At 35.2% G+C, this 18,931-nt stretch overlaps 1 protein-coding gene across 2 annotated transcripts in view; it reads right to left on the minus strand.

Annotated features, from left to right (window-relative positions):
- TTC13 (tetratricopeptide repeat domain 13) overlaps window positions 1-18,931 on the minus strand; it is a 39,590-nt gene that overhangs the window by 19,318 nt on the left and 1,341 nt on the right. For both annotated transcript variants that reach the window (XM_064708553.1, XM_064708552.1), the window contains exons 2-10: window positions 16,233-16,327; window positions 13,422-13,497; window positions 10,575-10,645; window positions 8,224-8,289; window positions 6,632-6,724; window positions 5,458-5,574; window positions 4,529-4,639; window positions 2,094-2,176; window positions 849-990 (exon numbers count right to left, since the gene is read on the minus strand). In XM_064708553.1, coding sequence (XP_064564623.1) covers window positions 849-990; window positions 2,094-2,176; window positions 4,529-4,639; window positions 5,458-5,574; window positions 6,632-6,724; window positions 8,224-8,289; window positions 10,575-10,645; window positions 13,422-13,497; window positions 16,233-16,327 — 854 coding nt within the window. The remainder of the gene's footprint in view (window positions 1-848; window positions 991-2,093; window positions 2,177-4,528; window positions 4,640-5,457; window positions 5,575-6,631; window positions 6,725-8,223; window positions 8,290-10,574; window positions 10,646-13,421; window positions 13,498-16,232; window positions 16,328-18,931) is intronic.

Here is an 18,931-nt window from a genome sequence, read left to right on the forward strand (position 1 = left end):
TACTTCATGCATTAGTACACTTCTATGTTAGTCAGCTATTTACTGTATATTAAACACACAGCAAATTCCTGTTTATGATTCAGAAATGAATGCTCCAATTCTTCTAGTAATGACATGTTTTTAGAAGAGCATCTCCATCTCAGAAGTTGAAGTACCTTTTCAATTACATCACCATCTACAAACTGGGTTATAGAAGGTGAATATGTAATAATGCATGTAAAGTGTTCTCCCTGGGATAAGCACAGACTCATTTGGAAAGGGATCTTATTTCATTCCTTGTTTTAAGAATATGGGCATACAAATAACATCTGCCTTTTTTTGTTCTGTCTCCAAAATAAGGCAATTATTTAATGCCAGTAGAGATAGGCAAGATTTTTGGCAACATGAAAATTTCTGCAAGCACAATGAATCACAACATATGCTGAATTTTTCAGAAGAAAATACTCTAGAAAAATTAGATAAACATTGTAAATTATTTTCAGCTGAAAATTACAGACTAGTACATTTTACCTTTTATCCAATATGAAAAAACTTTAAGTTTCAAGTCAAAGTATCAGCAAGAACACAATTACCAGTTTAAAAAGAAAAATAAAATATTTCAGTTAGCGCTTGGCTTTACAAACACAGAAAACAGTTAAAGAAGCCACCTTAGTTTTAGCAAGATTACATTTTTAATTACAAACTGTTAAGTTTTATCTTTTAAGACAGATTCAGAAAAGAATACTTCTAGTTCAAATGCACACACATTCAGAATGAAAAACTTTTAAATTTGTCCATTTTATTGCACTTGTTGAATACAAGACCTTGCTAAAACATGTAAATTTTGTGTTTACTTAGGGCCTGCTTACCTTAAAATTCTTTAGTGCTTCATCTAAGCTACCATGATGATAAAGCATCATTCCCTTGAGCTGTAATGTCTGGACATGATTTTGATTCAGCAGTAAAGCCTTCTGGAAGCTCTCTGTAGCAGCATCAAAGTTGCCAAGCTCTCTAGGTGATTCCAGAAGACAGAAAGTGAAAAATAAAAACAGAAGGCAACAGTGACAAAAAAAATTGTTAAAGGTGATTTTAAGGTGTCCAAAGGGGATATCATCAAAGAGAAACAAAGTACTAAAGCAAAATTTCTATAACAAAAGCAGTAATTTTGCAACCATTCTCCTGTGGCAATAAAAGAACAGCTGCACAGCTTGTTACTTCCAGAAATATGTACTCTGACATACAACCCCACAAGAGCACAGATCTTCAAAATCCTCAGTAGACATTAAAACTATAAAAACACATACCTAAGGTATTTCTTCAGAAACTAAAGTAAATAAAACTTCCACACAAAGCATTCTTGGAAAAAAATATCTTTGAGAGGACTTTTTAACTTTTAAAATACAAAAATGTTATTAAAAATTTACCAACTACTTAAATGTTGAGTAAGAAGAAAGCACGTGGTATTTGAAAACTGAAACGAACTAAAAATGTACTGACTGGAATTACTCCATGTGCAGGACAGCTGTACATGTCAGCAGACAGTAAAAACAGTCACAGACAAACTGTCATGAGAAAATTAAAATAGAAATAGTATACAATTTAGTTTATCATAGTTTTTCAGTTCAGTAATTCAAAAAAGAGCAAGTCAAGAAAAACAAACAAGATTTACTAGTTTTAAATACATTTGCCAAGAAGAATTTTTAGCAGAATAGTGATTACCCACAGCTCTTTACTTTCAAATAAATGCATGAACACCAAAGCCACTACATTTGAAGCAGGATTTAATCACCTATAGCTCATGTTGTATTAACCCTTTCTATCATTTTAAAATCACTTAGCATACTTAAAACACATCTTACTGAAAACTGCCATTTAGCTAACCATTGTGTCTGGGAGACTCAAAGAGCTCCCAGAGACTAAATGAAAAATACAAAGCAAACATAGAAATTATTTATATTGAACATATCCTGACACAGCCATACCAACTGCTGGAGCTACCAAATACCACATTTGGTTCTGCACAACTTGTAATAAATGTGTAAAACTTAGAGTGCATTTTAAAGAACACAACCGGATGAAAAAATGACTTTTCAACTACTTCTGATTATGAGTACCTGTAGGCTTGTCCGAGACTTTTATATGCATCTATGAAGTCTGCTTTCTGCTTCAGAGCTTCTTTGAAGGATTCAATGGCTTCCTACAGAAAGGAATCAACAGAAAAACCTGTAACTTACTACATTCATTAAGTTTCAGCATCCTCAGTAGTTATTAGCTATGGAATTTATGGTTATACATCACAAGCTTTGGAAGGAACAAACGAGGCACGAATTTATTACAAAATCTATAGAGTAAAAATTATTACATAATAAATGAAATACCAAAACATCTTTTACAGTACTGACAGATTTATCTGAAATTCCTTTGTCTAACATGCAGTGGGAATGAGCAATTCTTTTAGCATTTTAATAGAGTTCAGAGATGAAATCCCTTCAGAGTTTGCTTTCAAAGCACAGTCTGCTCCCAAAAGCAAAGCAGTCTCTCCTTACAGTCTTCTTTCTTCATTCATAATGCACCTCTTAAGTTTTGGAGGCCAAAAGACTCCTTCAAATCTGCACTCTGCCTTTAATTGTCTCATTGCATTCTTTGTTATTGTGTCAGCTGGAAACAATTCTCTTTAGGGATTACAGAGTAAGTGATCATCTTCACACAACAGCGTGTACTGTTGCTATCACTGCTATTGCTGTTGTAAGGAATACAATGTAATTCAAACAAAAGCTAACAATATAAGCATGTGGTTAAAGAAATATTCCTCTTCAAAGAATCTGATTAAGAACTCAGCTTTTTAAACTAGAGTGGCTACACAAACTGGAATATTCAATACAGAGACTTAGAATTAAGGATGAAATAATCAACTACTTTATATTACTAAGGAATGCCTGGAAAGTATCTTGAAGTCTTCAATGCAATAAATTAGATGCTGTAAGTAAAGAATTACTAGTATCTTTAGTCAATTTAGAAATTCTTGGTTAGAAAAACTATCAAATATATTCTGAGTACTACAATGTGCACAAAAATAACCACTGAACAAAAATGTAGGACAATCACCTACAACTATAGAGAGGCTCATATCCTATAGATAAGTTTTAAAATCAAGATTATTATTCCAAAAACCAGTGATTCAAACAAATCTCTTTTCACCCAAAAATGAACACATCCACCCTCAACCCCAATCTTCAATTTTCAGCAAGCCTTATAAAACCTAACACATGGCAGCCTGAATCTTACTGGAAGCTAAGGTGTACCTGGGAATGAAAAACCACTCAGTGATAATCTCTGAACATGAACATCAGAGTGGGAAAATGCTTCCTTTGAGAAAAGAAACTGGGGAGAAGGATGTGGCAATACAGAAACGTATTGACCTGTGTATCAGAAAGAAGAAAACTTTGCTTCTATTCTGCTAACTGAGACAGCACTTATTTTTGTCAACTTTCCAGTCAGCTTTTTATTTTCGCCATCACTTTTTGGGGTCTCTGTTGCCTAAAACAAAAAACAGAAATCCAGACTATTATTTGTAAGTGTCTCTTTTTACTGCAAGAAGACACAGACAATAAAAGTTCAATGAGAGTCTGATGTTCTCACAGCATACAGTGAGACTGTGGAAAAAATACCTGCTTGAGTACTAAAAAAGTGAGGAAGTGGACTGCAAAAAAAAAAAAAAAAAAAAATTCGAGATAAGAATATAGTGCTAGCCTATGAAAGCACTGCATACAACCCATAATGAACCTCAAGCTGTTATCAGAAGTTAAAAAAAGAAGACAGCTTCCACTGTTGAATTCAGGAATCACACCACTGCATCTTAATTTTTCCAACTGAGGATTTCAGATAACTTGTCTAATTACTCTCTCCCCTGGAAAATGGCAGCAGCACCTCTAAACACTTAAACAAGAAACAGGGGCAATATTGCTACACCTAAAACAGAGAGAAGTTTTGAGTTAAAAATGGTGAAAACTTAAAGACATGGGATGAACTTACTTGCCGCTGATTTTGGACACTGAAGGAGCAAGTATGTTCCCTCAAGTTAGATATCAGCCTTCCAGAAACAACATAGGATTGAAATAAACATGCATAAATGCAAGGCTCTACCAGTACTTTCCTTTATTACTTCCTAGCTCATTCAAGGAAGAGTTTAAAATTAATTTCTTCCTCATCCCTCTTCCCTTCCTAAAACTTAGGAAATCTCTACTTAATTTTGAAATTTTTGAACATAATCATACAAATACTAGCAGAGGTGCTAAATACAAATATCTTTCAAAGCATTATCCTTAAACATATCTGTTATCACTGACCTAATGAGATTCAACAAGACCTGCAGTATTTACAAATCATATAATGTAATCTTTTTGTTTTGCTTGCACTCTTTTACCTTAAAAATCTTCCTTATGTGAGAGAAAATAGATGTATCAACACCAATGATATTTCTACTGTTTTATGGAAATAACTTAAATTAAAGGTATTGTTCCACATGAATTATTGTTTAATATAGCTTTACCTTCAGAAGTCCTCTGTGAAAGAAGGTTAAGCCTTTATAAAGCATAGCTATAGGCTGATTTTTGTTCAGTTCCAGTGAGCGCTGAAAATCTTCATGGGCTGTTGCATAATCCTATGATAAAGAAGGTTTCAGATGACACAGAAAACACCATACAAATAAAGAAGAATATGCATTTTTATTTCCGTAAACTACAGAATATTGTTTAATATATGAAGTCAGTCTCATGGCTAAGCAGCAATGATTATCAATTACCAATCAGAACATTAAAGAATGCACAACACACTTCCAACTTTTACAGAAAGTGCTGTATAAAACATAGTAAAATAAATGCAAAAACAGCTGGAAGCAAACAGTAAAATCAAAAGAATCAAGCAAGAAATAAGCTATCTAGTATTCACACAATCTTTGAAGATAAAGCTACTTGTTCTACATTGAAGCTTTAAGAACACCACACACAGATCACATAGCAAAATGGGATGTTAGCATTTTTGTAGGGGTTTTTTGTTTATTGTGAGAAATGATTTTTTAAGTATATAAAAGACTTACTGCCTTGGCCGTAAATATTTTCCTTCTTAGACTGGTGTTTATTAATACTAATTAACTGCAGGTTAAAAATCAAGTCAAATTCTTTATCTACTTCCTACTCCTCAAACACCTCAAAAAGTATCTGAGGTGTGCATGCAAGGTACTTGTCCCCTGATTTTCAGCATTAAATAGATTTGTCAATGAAATACTTAGTGAATACTCCTGAACTGTCAGAAAGCAGCTACAGGAGAAGCAGGGCTTTTGTTATTAGATTGGTTTGGGTTTTTTTAACTAAATAGGAAAGAACTTCTAGAACAAAATTAAGAACTAGAACAGAAGTCAACAAAATCATGAACAACATCCCAAACAACCAAAGCCAAAGAGAATCCCCAAACTCCACTAACCTCAGATATGAAGTAAAGGGTACCTCTGTGCCTGTAGAGCCTTGCTGATGGTTGTAGCTGAATAGCTTTGGTGAGATCTGATAATGCTTCACTGATTCGTCCTAGTGGGGACAATATCTAAGAGTACAAAACCAAAATACAGTTTAGGGCAGACAGACTGAATGGACTTGTTATAGAAATAGAAGATTATTCTTTTCCATGTTCAGCTTTAACAGAGTAATTGTATTTGCTAGAATAGGCTGGAAAGTTCCACTGTAAATGTCAGTAATTATAGCTTTTAAATCCCTATGAAAGAGTAAATCTGGAAGAATTTTTCTCAAAACTATCAGTGTACATGAACATCACCACATATTCAGAAATCCTGTATTCCAAACCAAAAACAAGTTGATCAAAGCAAAATACTCCATTTCAAGCCATTTCAACATATTTAAACGAAAATGTAATTAAAGTATCCTCCACAGGCTAATTTGAAAAAAACATTCTCCCAATGGAAAATGGTCCATTTCCAATTATTTTAATGTCCTTCACATTTTTAAATCAAGGTTCACAAATGTGATACGAGATCACTAAAAACATTAAAACTCTGAATATTATGGCAGTTATCACTATACAGTATGCTGACTTTAATATTTATACTTTTGATTTGTCTACAAAGCTTCTTCTTAACATCTTAACATTTTCTGTAACGTAGTTAGCAAAACAATACTTGACTTTTAAAATAAAAAATATATGTGGGTTGGAATGATTTTTAAATTACATGCACAAATATAAACCTGGAACATTCAATTTTTAAAAAATTTGGTATTTTAACAACTAGTACTCACTGTAGATTTACTAAGGTGACAAAAGGTGCAAACAGTAATGTTCAAGTGGTATTTTCATTAATTTCATAAAAAAAACAAACACAAATGATCTTGCTATATAGTATGTCAAAAACTGAACACTTACACATAATATATGCCATTCCATTGGCTAAAATAACTCTATATGGTCTATGTCTTATTTTCAAACTAAACATTCCACAAATTACACTGTTTGAGAGGAAATGTGTGTATTTTAAAAGAAAGGAGAACAGAACACCAAGCTTTAGGCATTAAGTCAGTTAAGATATGACTGGAAACACAGTATAATTGCAACTTCTCCAAAAGTCTGAGAAGACACAAAAAATGCTCACTTCTGCTCGCTGTTCAAATACTTCAGGATGATCTGGTTCTAGACTAATCACCCTGCTGAGCTCAAACAGAGCAAGTTCAGCATTTTTCATATCCTGGAAATGAGAAAAATAAACAAGGTGAACAACTGTGCATACTTAGACTAATATACCCTCAAGATGAAGGACAACTAGATTGGCTAAGTGTTTGAAAGTGTAACAGTCGATATTAAAAGCTCTTCACATCTTTGCTAAAAACATCAAGAGGCATTATTCTGCAAATAGCTGGAAAAAACCACATCTGCTACAAACAATGAAACTAAACTTTGTTTCTACACATAATCTTTATGTTGTACGTCTAATAATTTATTAAATAACTCTGTGAATAAATATTAGATTTATAGCTCCAGAGGTACTTTGCTTGGCAGCAAAGCTGGTTCAAGCTCCCACGTGAATTCCAACACACAGGAACATTCATACCCACCAGTGCTGTCATCAGCACTGTCTGCAACTTAAGCCAAGTAGTACTGATGAATGGGATGATGCCAACAGCATCCTGCCTATCTCAAATTATAAACTGTCCTCAATTAAGTAGTTAATCAATAGGATGGAAGTAGTTACTTCATTGGAAAAAAATTCTAAGTAATTATACAGTACATTCTAGATTAGATTCCATTGATTTCTTTTTTTCTCAAAGCCAAGAAATTTTGTGCTTAATATCACCTTTGTGTCTTGAAGGTGTCACTCAAAAACTTTTACCAAGTGAAACTGTAACAACACCTAGCTAAATCAAGAAAACAAACTCACATTGTTGTTAAAAACAAGCAAATATGAGGGACCTCAAGCTCTTGACAGTACCCCTAGATAATTAAACACTCTGAAAAAGAAAATTTTCAAGGAATTACTAAATTACTCATTCTTCTAGAACTCTAGCAACTATTCAACCATGATTCAACTGGCCACAAATTCCTACAAGGACCACAGTCTACTCATAAATTTCTCAAATTTCTCTCGGATCAAGAAGTTATTCGAGCAGTAAGTATTGCAACCAAGTAATTTAACTTTGATTTTTTTTTTTCACAAATTCAAAGTGGTATACTTATCAAGAGGCATAAGCAATCAAAAAGCAATGCAAAGTCCACTGTATTGGATGAGCTGACAATGTTTCCAGGCTGCAAAAGACGTTTTCATTTCCAAATACAGCTGAGGTACGGAGATGAATTCAGTGGCACTTCATAAGTTTTCTCTCAGAGGCAAAATACTGCCTGTTATCTTAATAGGCAACTCTATCAAGAAGCTGTGGCTCACAGCCTTACTATCTAGCACTCACAACAGCGCCCAATCCCTTCCTTTGGCACACTTACGTTGTGCAGCTTTACTTCCACAGTCTCACAAAGCAAATGCCCCCATGGCTTGAGCAGTATGATCTGCTAGATCCCTCCATGTCATACAGTGCACCAGCCAAGGGACAGACTCCTCATGAAACAGAGGAGCTCAAGGACTTTGGGGTGTACTTAACACATTCTCACCAGTCTAGTTACTCCTATTACAGGCTTTCTGATAGTTCAGACTCAAATAATTCAATCGGATACTAATTTAAAAAATTATCTACTCACATGCAGTCCTTTTTTTCCATATGCTATCCCTCGTCCATAAATTGCACTAACCAGCTCCGGTTCTTCCTGTTAAACAAATAAAATATTAATTTGTGGTGTGGGTTTTTTGGTTTTTCAATATGTATTTAATTTTAGCTGATCTAAAGTAGTAAGCAATGAACAATCACAGCTACCAGGCAAGGAAATTTATTGTATCACAGTCCATACTTTCATATGCTCACAACTTCCAATTCAATTTAATGGAATTGTTCTGGAGTATTTCTCTGATAAAAAAGCCAAACAGAGAGCAGTTATCGTGCCACCTACCAAAACTATTACCCTGTGTACATTAGACTAGATTACAATACACAGTATTCATTAGAATACTCTGTTACCCATTGCAATAGTTGTAACCTTAGTGGTAATTATGTAACTTCTGTCTCATGTCACTGAACTGATAAAAAACATACATTTTGGCAACTCAAAGCTTATTTTCCATGCAATTTAAATTTGAGATTCAAAATCTGGGAGCAAGATATTATGACATCCTGATGAAATTTATATTCAGACAGCAGCTAAAACCAGAGGTATTCTACTAAAATAGTTCTGTAAAATTCAAACCAACTTTCCCTGGGTTAGATTTAATTTTGTGACTTTGCTACTTGGGCACTTAGACAGGATGCACCCTACATAGTAAATCTACTTCTTGTTTGATGTCATTTACTCCAACCACAGTTTCCCCTACAAATTTCAAGAACTATACAGCAAAACTGTTTTGTCAACACAACAATGCCTACACAGTAAAGTTTCCCTGAAAACCAGGCAGAAATCTCCACCTTCACACCTGCAAGGAACACAGCTGTCCTACAAAGTTTGTAGCACAGGCCTGGTCTTTTTAAATTGGGACATCCATCTGCCAAGAAACAAACTGTTTCCTAAGAAACAAACTGCTGTGGACAAAACAACAGAATACAAGGTATATCAATGCTGGCAGTTTGCCAGACTCCAGCTTATTCCAAGTTTATGCTTGGCTACATCAGCAGTAGGTATAGCTTCCTACTCTTAACACTATGGCTAAGCAAGGCTGTTTTATTCAGTTAAATGTTTTAATGCTCACTTTATATGTATTTAAAATTGCATTGTGGAAAACTGAGTGAACAATCATGATTACTTTACGGCCTTTCAGGCATACCATAAGCATGATATTAAAGCAGACTTTAAACTGAGATGTGGGCACTGCAGAAGTACTCTAGCACATAAATGCTTCTCCCAGAATCTTTCTACAGTTGGTGTATCTTGCTTATCTTCACCTTTTAAGTATTAAGTTTCCTTCTAAATAAAGACAGGAAACAATACATAAATCCAGTGGTTTTGAAAGCAGGATTTCTCATTAGGGTAAAAAAAAATCCTCACATTAAAGCAAATCAAAGACAGATATCACTAAAAACCTTTATTTAGTTTATTTGGTATCAACCAAATAAAAATAAAAGCACAAAAAACCCCCAAACATTCTTGTCCTCAGATAAATTCCCAGGAATAATTCCATTAAATTGCCACACTTCCAGTCAATTTAAGAACAAGCCATATGACACTTAAAAGAAATACAAGCCATTATTTGCAATATTGCTTCCAGCTTGCATTTGTGTACTTTAAACAGTTTAAATGAAAAAGTATGTCCATGCTTCTGAACGTTCCAGGTTTTTAGCTATAAAAATGCAGTATTTTTTAAATCATCTTTAGTTGAAGCTTATAATATTGTTGGGGCTGATTTTGTTTTAAATGTGACTACCTCCTACTTGATTAACTGTAGAAGATTCTGAATTCTTTATTTTGGTCAGGAAAAACACTCATAAGTATTAGTTATGTTTTATTTATATATTAAACTAATTAAATTCTTACCATTGAAAAAGGACAAAGGCAGCATACAAAATCATTTATCACTGTGAAAGCAATGTGTTACTTGCCACTAGCAATAAATTATCTCTATGAGGGCTTTTTTTCTTATGTTATTGGCACCATGCTGTCACCCAAAAAAGTCTACTTTAAAATATCTCATCCTACACAACAAGCAGACAATCTAAGAAACTTCAGCTCTGCAGAGGTCAGGCCTCTGAAAACACGTGCTTTTTTTGGTCAAAGTGCCATAAAAACTTTATGCCTACAGATGAGAAAAATACTCACCAAATAAGCAAGATACTGATCACCCAGTTCTAACAGTATGCTTACGTTTGGATGGAAAAGAAAATGAACAAACAGTAGAATAATTACTCTCATTTTAAAATCCTTAATTTAATATTTGTTTTATTAAAAGCCATATGTGGCAATGGATATTTTCATTGAGTTATTTTTTGGGGTCCAAGCAGAAAACTTACCTGCAGCATTGTTGAAAAATGTCGTATAGCTTCATCATACAAGCCGTTGCCAATCAACACGTATGCAATTGCTAAGAAAACATTAAAAATGTAAATAACACAGAAAAAAAAATCACTTTTTAAAGCTATTACATACTACGAAATTGTAAAATGTTTAAGTTCCTACATGGCAGTGAAGATTCTTTTAATCAGAGGATTCCTGAATGGCCACCAAAATGACATGACTTCCCTCAGCCATTACCTAGCATTCATGAATTACTCAATTCATACTGTGCTCTTCAGAGCTCTTTTGGGATTTTGTGATCTACTTGTGGGTTTTTTCTCTCCTTTTTACAAGTCCTTTAGGAAAGGACCCATGTTTGCTTCTCAAATACTTAGGATCAGAAAAGGCACTATGATCCCAATACAACAGTTCTGGATGCTTTCTCAGAAGTGTCACCTGGCTAAGTTTTTTTGACAATTTGATTAGGGAACTTCTACTTGTTTGCGCACATATTAATAAACTTTACTAGTTCACAATAAGATTTTCCTTCATTTGAATTACCTAGAAATACCTCAACTAAACTGATTTCACTATTAAAAAACTGAAACTGGAAAACAACGGAATCTTCAGCTATGTTATAATTATGAGAAGCTTTCAAGTTCTTGTGCTTCCCCACATTTTGAAGTAGAAGCCAAGTGTTTGAAAAAGAAACAGACCATCAGAAATACGTTCCTGTAATCTCCACAAGATATAAAAATACGACTGGAAAGCGGTAGTTTTGCTTGCATGACTGAAGTTCAGTTCTGACACCTGAATATCTCAAGATTGTTTCATTCTGCATGTTTTAATCTCTCACAATTCTTAACTCTGAACTAAGCTCTGTCTACACTGCCAACACAAGCCAGTACCTTGAAGCCCACAGCTATGAAAGTTAGCGAGAACTTTTCCCCAGGCAGTTTGTTCAAACAGCTGGCAGTGGAACTACAAGCAGATTTCACATTTCCCCACTTACAGTGAATTTAGCAACAGAAGGGGCACCTCTTAGCTTAATTATTTATTCAAACATGAGAAGAGACAAGTAAGTCATTTAAAGCAAAGGCATTATTAACAGGACACAGACACTTATCTTTCAGGCAGGCAGAGCCACATTGTTTTGGCAGCGCTGCTAAGCACAGTTCATTAAAAAAGGAAAACAGTTAAATGAAAAAGAAATAAGAAGTGTATTTAATCCAGAGCTTGTCTCATACTCAGAGCACTTCTATTATGAAGAAGGAAATATTTGTGTGCAATATAAGCTTTCTCCTCAATACAAAAAAAGCTTCACTTGGCACAAATACATAGGATTACCAAAAAAGGGAAAAAAAATGGCCAGGGGGAAGGACAGGATGAAGAGCTCTTGAATTTTCCTCATTTCATTCTTCTTCAAGACTATACAGTTATTACTATCATCTTTACGCTTTCAATCCCAGAACGCAGAAAAAGTGGAACATAAAATAAAGTCAACTCAACCATTTCAGCGTTAAGAAAAAATCTGGAGGACACAAGATAACCAAGACTAATATTGTCACTCAGTTGCCTTACTGATAACAACTGTATTCAGTTTATACAAGATACTTGGCAAAATGCCACACTGAACTGTGAACTGTCTGCAAAACTCTGGCAAGGGGCTGACAGCTAGTACCTGATACAGTACCAACTTCTTTTTAAACAGTATCTTCTTGATTTTTTAATCTTTAATATTACAAAACTACAAGTACTTCATTATGAAAAAGTCTAATGGTTAACAATGGCCCATTAGCCAAAGTATTTCAGTCTCAACATTCCTTCAGAAGGCCCCATACATTCTGTGCTACTTCTCCTCAGAACAGTTAAAAGCAACATGCAAAAACGAGAAGGACCAAACCAGGCTCCTCACACCACAACATCCTTGGACTAAAGTGGGTAGATAGGTGCCAGCCTACATGGCAAACATGTAGCATACTTCTAGCAGAGTATTCCAAGTCTACAGAACAGATACTAGAAGTACCAGATATTTTCATCTGAATAGAAGTTTAGTATTCTTTGCAGGATTCTACGAACATAGAGCTAGGTAGTCTAGGAATATAAAAAAAGATTAAGCTCCCAAATTTTCCTGGATAAATTCATGAAGGTAGAAACTATGTCAGAAAAAAACCTTCTTAATTACTTTAAACTCATTAGAGGGGATTAAAATTTCTCTTTACTCTTATACAAAAGATGGTCTGCTGCCCTCCTTGACACACATCCTCAACAATCTCTTGGCTACCTTGTAATACCATGATTTGAAGAACCAGTGCAACTCTGTTTTGAGTCCCTTGCGGAAACTATTTCCTGCTCATTTATTAGAAATGCCCCCATTTCTTTGTGCAGAGTGTGCTTTGAAAAAACTTCAAGTAGCAGCCTAAGACATAATTCAGAAAGTCTTCCTGCTGCACATAAGTTCTGATGGGAGGAGTGTGGAGACAGGAAACAGATCCAAGATCTAAGCTTCATAGAAAACATACTGCATTGGTTGCATTTTCTGGATGTTTGAACAGTTTTAGTCATCAACAATCACAGAAAAATGGAAACAGGAAGTAGCTGAGCATATTAAAAAGGATTTAATCAGAATTCTTTTTGAACATCTGCTTAAGCAGACATGGTGAAGAATTCTAGTGAAGAAAGCAGGAAAGGTTTTTAGCAACATTTTTTTTGCTTTATACGACCAGAGAAAACTTGCTGTATTTCCAGACTTATTAAGATCAATTTGAAGTTAATGCATCACTTCAATCATCAATTTTCAAAACATTTAGTGCTAATAATTAGCACATCATTCACCTGCACAAACCTTATATAAAACATCTTACCCAGTTCTTCATTTGTGTTGTCATTATCAGTAGCAAATGGAAATCGTTTTTGTTCTGCAAGCAACTTCGCTTGACTCTGAAAAACATCATGTTTTCAAGTGTTCAGCAAACAACAACAGAATTTAACAGAAAATCCATGTCTTAAATCCTTAAGAGAATGCCTTAAAACACAAAGTTAAAACGAATGTGATTTCACTAAGGTAACTGAAATCAAGTTCATTCCTAGTCTTCCACAGGGAGAAAAGCTTCTCTTCAGTCAGATGCTGCTGTTTTCTGCTCTAACATAAGGGTAATCAAACCTCAGAAAGAACATTGTCAGCATTTTACCAGGGACTGATGCTTCTGGATTGCTTTTGCTTAAGGGCAAGTTTTCTGGCCTTTTTAAGACACCTTACTTCTTATGAAAGTTTATACTGTTTGCCCTATAATTATTCCTTTGTCTCCTGCAAGAGAAGAATACTGCAGAAGAGTAAAACACTGAAAATAAACACTGAAAAGAGTATCACTCCATCAATATAGAACAGCTAAACCGCACAATGCCATACTAAAGAGGCTGTCCTTTCAACAATGACATTCTATCAGTTCTACACTTTGTTTAAACTGTAGTCTTACCTAGGATGTCTGTTCCCTAAAAATGCACCTATAGAAACCAACAGTGTCAAAGACAAGCCCCTCAGAAATGTAGAAATATTCAGCTCTATTTATTTCCACAAATACTTCTCATAGACAGCTGTAAGCCTACCAGAGTAGCTTATGTTAGAAAAATACAAAGTGTTCATTTAAATCAATTGGTCTTTCAAACTGTTTTAGGAAACAAGAAGGGGGGAAAATAACATCTCTCTCCATTCAGTTATCTTCTTTCAATTCAACTAAACAGCTTGTTTCCACTACTGTTTTCCTTTAAGGTTGTTTTGCCTGTCCAATCAAAAGTAGCCACATTAACTGTGTCCACAACACAGACATTTCATTTACCTAAAAAGTGCAAAAATTAAATGGCCAGATTCCATTGCACAGTTTTTGCTCTGTGTGTCTAATAACGAGGAGAACATCTGGTCTGCTCTAAGAATTTAGTGTTTTGGAAAACAAGAATGACAAGCAAATGGATTTTACAACTTTTTATTTTTTACTGCAATTACAGGCGATATATGTGCTCTACATTACACTATACCACTGAAAATTGTTACTCTGCCTGTATCTGCACCTCTGCACTAACAGAGTGTGGCAATTATTACCCTTGTAGAGAAAAGCCATTAGTAAAACAGCACAAAAATGAGCACAGTTCAATAGATATAACAATAAGAAAACTAAATCTACATTGCAATCCATGTGCATTTACCAACGCAGCGCTTTCATATCACCAATGGCTGTCATGCAATATTCAGAAAATGATCTTTAACAACTCTACAAAACATTATTCTTCTATAATTGTCTTAATATTAGGAAAAACAGCACAACATTTTTACTGAAGGAGAATCTCTTCCTTGATGGATTTACATAAGCAGATCTACACGTCTTTGTCTGCAGACAAAGATCTAGCCAGATTCCACACTGGTGCTGGAAAATAAGCCCCAAGCAGAAGGATCTCACAATACATTAGAATGATTTGCTATGGATTACTGAGCTGCATGTGACAGCAAGAGAAGTACCACTACTCATCTGTTTTGACATTACAGAGTAACAGAACTGTTGTGGTGGCAGAGAAAGTGGTTTCACACTTCCTCAACAAACTCTGAATTCAGGTACAGGTTAAACATCCTGCAACTCTACACACACAAAAAAAGTCAGTCCCTCTGTCTTCAAGAAACAGGAGAATTTTCATCATAGCACCATATCCCAACAGATTTGATTCTTGCTCTCTTTAAAACAAATCTTTTGGGTTTTTTTAACGGGGAAATTTCTTTCTAACAAATACACATTTCACTGTTAGAAAGAATTGCTGGTACTGTTGGACTAGACAGGAAAGATCTCCTGACCAATATATGATGAAGTCTAAGGAGAATATTCAAGTTAAACAATTAGCTTAGTGGATTTGCAGTATAGTAGTTTTAATTCCAAGTACCACCTTTGGAGAAGTTGCTTCCAGTTAAAATATTGCTTACACACTCCCTCAGCCAATAATTTCTAAAAATTTGCCAAAGCTACTTTGTTTATTCACATGGAAATAATTTGAAGATTTTCAACACCTTCACACTGACGATGTAACATCAAACCTTTGTTCTCAAAAGGCTAAGAGTAGTGTTGCAACAAAACCCAAATTCCAAACTAGTCTTCTTGAGATCTCTCTACCAAAAAATACTCTTCTTTTGTCAGAATATTCTTCACATGCCAGGTCAGTATCACATTTAGCGAAATACAGTCTGAAGTCTCTAACTCTCATCTTTGCAGTGTTACTTATGTAGAGACTAGAAGTTATTACTCTTACTTCTACATGCATTTTTCAGTAAACCTCAGAAGCTAATCTGGGAAAAAGCTAATGCACCTCCCCCTTTTCCAGGCATAGCCCCTGCACCCCCAAAACCAAAAAATAAATTGGTTAATTAATTGAGGTGGAGGTTAGCTCTCAGTGACAGCATCTGCTTCAATTAGTTGACAACCCTAAAGACTCCTGACAGATACCTACAAATTAATACTTTTATGAGCAACTTGAGTTTATTCATACTGAAGCCTTTTGGGCAGCAATGCCTACTGATTAACAGATCTATTTGCATTTATTTCCCTGAACTTCATTCTAATTGGTTATGCAGCTGAAGCAGTCTGCAACTTCAACAATCTAGTAAAATTATTTTGTACATTATATTCTTGATAACATACCAGAATTTTTTCTGTATTCAAGGAAAGTATAGATTCACAGGACGATGATCCTCCTATGTCACAATCCGATTCATGGAAGTGCAAAAATGATGAATCTGGGAGAAGAGAGAGAAAATACTTGTAGGAACTCATAGAGTATATGTTCTATTATCTCATCTCACATTTCCTCATGCTTGGCTGAACAGCTTCCCCACAGGGCATCCCCCAGGACAGAACTTTCATGAAGTGCTCTCTGCCCATAGCATTACACCCACAGAGCCAGGGAAGCAATAGCTGACATGAAAGCTTCATCTAATTAGTTTTATCCCTACTTATGTTTATGCTTCTGGTTATGAATAGATTAATAAAAAGAAGTGCTAAAAAAATGGGGCAGAGGTGAAAAAGGAGGAAGCTGGAAGCAAATAACAAGGGCTTGGGGTAGACATGTCTTCTTTTAGCATTATGATTCCATTCTCTCATCCAAAAAGTAGCAGATAAAATTCATTCCAATCCCAGAGAGGGAAATAAATGGAATGGACCACAAAGACATAGGGGAAAGCTGCAGGAAACAGAGGTATAAAGACTGTAAAAAGCAGTCAGAATAATGAACTGTAATTGACCAAACATATACAAAGGTAAGTTACTAAAAATGTCATTTTAAAAAGCATAAGGCTGATTCATTTCTCCTAAAAGTCAAACACAGCTTGTTGGCATAGCAGAGAAAAAGTTTAAGATATCAAACAAATAAAGTAACAATAATAATCAACTACTCCCTCAGATTGACAGGCAACAGAAACCACCACTTCCTCTATGTCATGCTTTTAATTGCTATGGCAATAGAACTGTTAACTTTCAAATCTTTGGAACCTAGAGCTTCTATCATCTTTAAATATTTCAAGAATAAACAAGAAAAAGAAAATATACAGCATTATCTCCTTGAAACCATGTCACAAATACCAAATTTTATCATCTCCCTTGATGTTTGTAAATCTAAACCTGATGCTAAGTTTGAAAGGCTGGGGGGCAGGGTGTGCTCTTATATTTTGACTTCTTAAGGATTGTAGTTAATTAATTCCCTATCTCTCATAAGCACAGAGCTAAAAAAGATACAGTCTTCTTGTAAAGAGAAATAAAGGAAGCATCTAAAATCATTCCCTGTAAACAGGAACTTGGATCTACATTGAGCCATAAATGATAAGCAGTGGGAGAAGTTTTACAACAAAAGCAAGGGTAGTAAAAAGCAGAAGTTCAAAGTTTAAAGTCAGTCCTGTGAGAACAGTAGCAAACCACTCATAGTTTCCAAAAAGAGCGCTGCCAGCATGACGTTTCATCCCTGCCCTTTGTTCTTCACATCGGTCAAACACTCCTGTGCTACGCCAGTGTTATGAACATGTTACTTGTTCCTGTTGGTGCTTGTGATTCAGTAACTTCAGAGTTCTGGCTGCAGACTCAACAAGAAACTTTTGCTTCAGACATCAAAACAAAGAGGTGCAGGCATGGCCTACCTCTGGAATAATTTTCTTCACAACAGCAAGGATTTACTGAAATAATTTTTTGTAAGGTGGTAGGGAATAAGACAGCCAAGCCACAAGCTTGATACAAGCTACAGCAGGGATAGGCTCCCTCAAATCCTGCAGTTCTTGGCGAAACAAACTGCTTTACTCATATGGAGAAATGGATTTGCCTTTGTCTGCAAGTCAGACACAATCAAAACTGAACCACATTAACAACTTCATGAAAATGAAGCTTTCTTCATTTTCAGAAACACCAACCAGAGAAAGTACTTTGGACCTTGTAGCAGGCTACAGGGAAAACTATTTGAGACCAAAAAAAATCTCAGCTTTTGTGCAAGTTGTACTAAAACAAAGACTGAGAGCTCAAGGGAATTTTTCAATTGGCAATTCATTTAGCCCCAGCACGTAAACAGCAAGGAGTGAATTGGTATAGAGCTATTTGAAGGCAAGTAAGTTGTTCTGTAAGCAAGGCCTATCTTACTCCCAGGGCATGCAAGGTACCTGAGACACCTGATGATTCAATCAGAACTCTTTGTACCGATCCTAGTTACACCGGTTTCTTTAAAACAACATCCGCTGTTAAATCAGAATCTAGTCTTCCAATTCCACCTCCGAAGGAGTGCCTTGAGTCAATCATTCATGTCAGGTCTAGTAACAGATGTAATCAAGTGCTTTGCCATTTATTAACTTGTAGGGTATACAGATTTTTATCTCAACACTGGGTGAAAGTCTTCTTGTTTTATGCTTAAGCTTGAATAATTTGTAGCAACGGTTACCTGAGATAACTTTCAAGATCTGGTTTCACCTTTAGGTACTATGGCTCTCAGCCACTGCAGCCACACACACACAAAGGTGATAAAAACTAACCAAAGAACTTCATAGTGTGAAGACAAAAGCACACACAGAAGGGAGGGGAGAAAGCAAAAACCCAGGCACATGAAACTCATAAGAAGTTATTTCCACAAAGTCTGTTATTCAAGTGGATTACATTAGTTTTATATTAGTCGTTAGGGACCATGGAATTGCTGACATGAGTACAGGCCTTATGAAATAAAGGGAAGGGGAAAAAATCACAAAACCATGCTGATAACTAGGATATCATGACACATCACTGGTTATTCTCTTATACATAATTTAGTATCACATTCCAAGCAACTGATAGACCTTTTTCTTCATCTGCATTGCATGCACATTGCGATTCAGACT

Source organism: Zonotrichia leucophrys, chromosome 3 (genome assembly GCF_028769735.1).
Source record: "Zonotrichia leucophrys gambelii isolate GWCS_2022_RI chromosome 3, RI_Zleu_2.0, whole genome shotgun sequence".
Lineage (NCBI taxonomy): Eukaryota > Metazoa > Chordata > Aves > Passeriformes > Passerellidae > Zonotrichia > Zonotrichia leucophrys.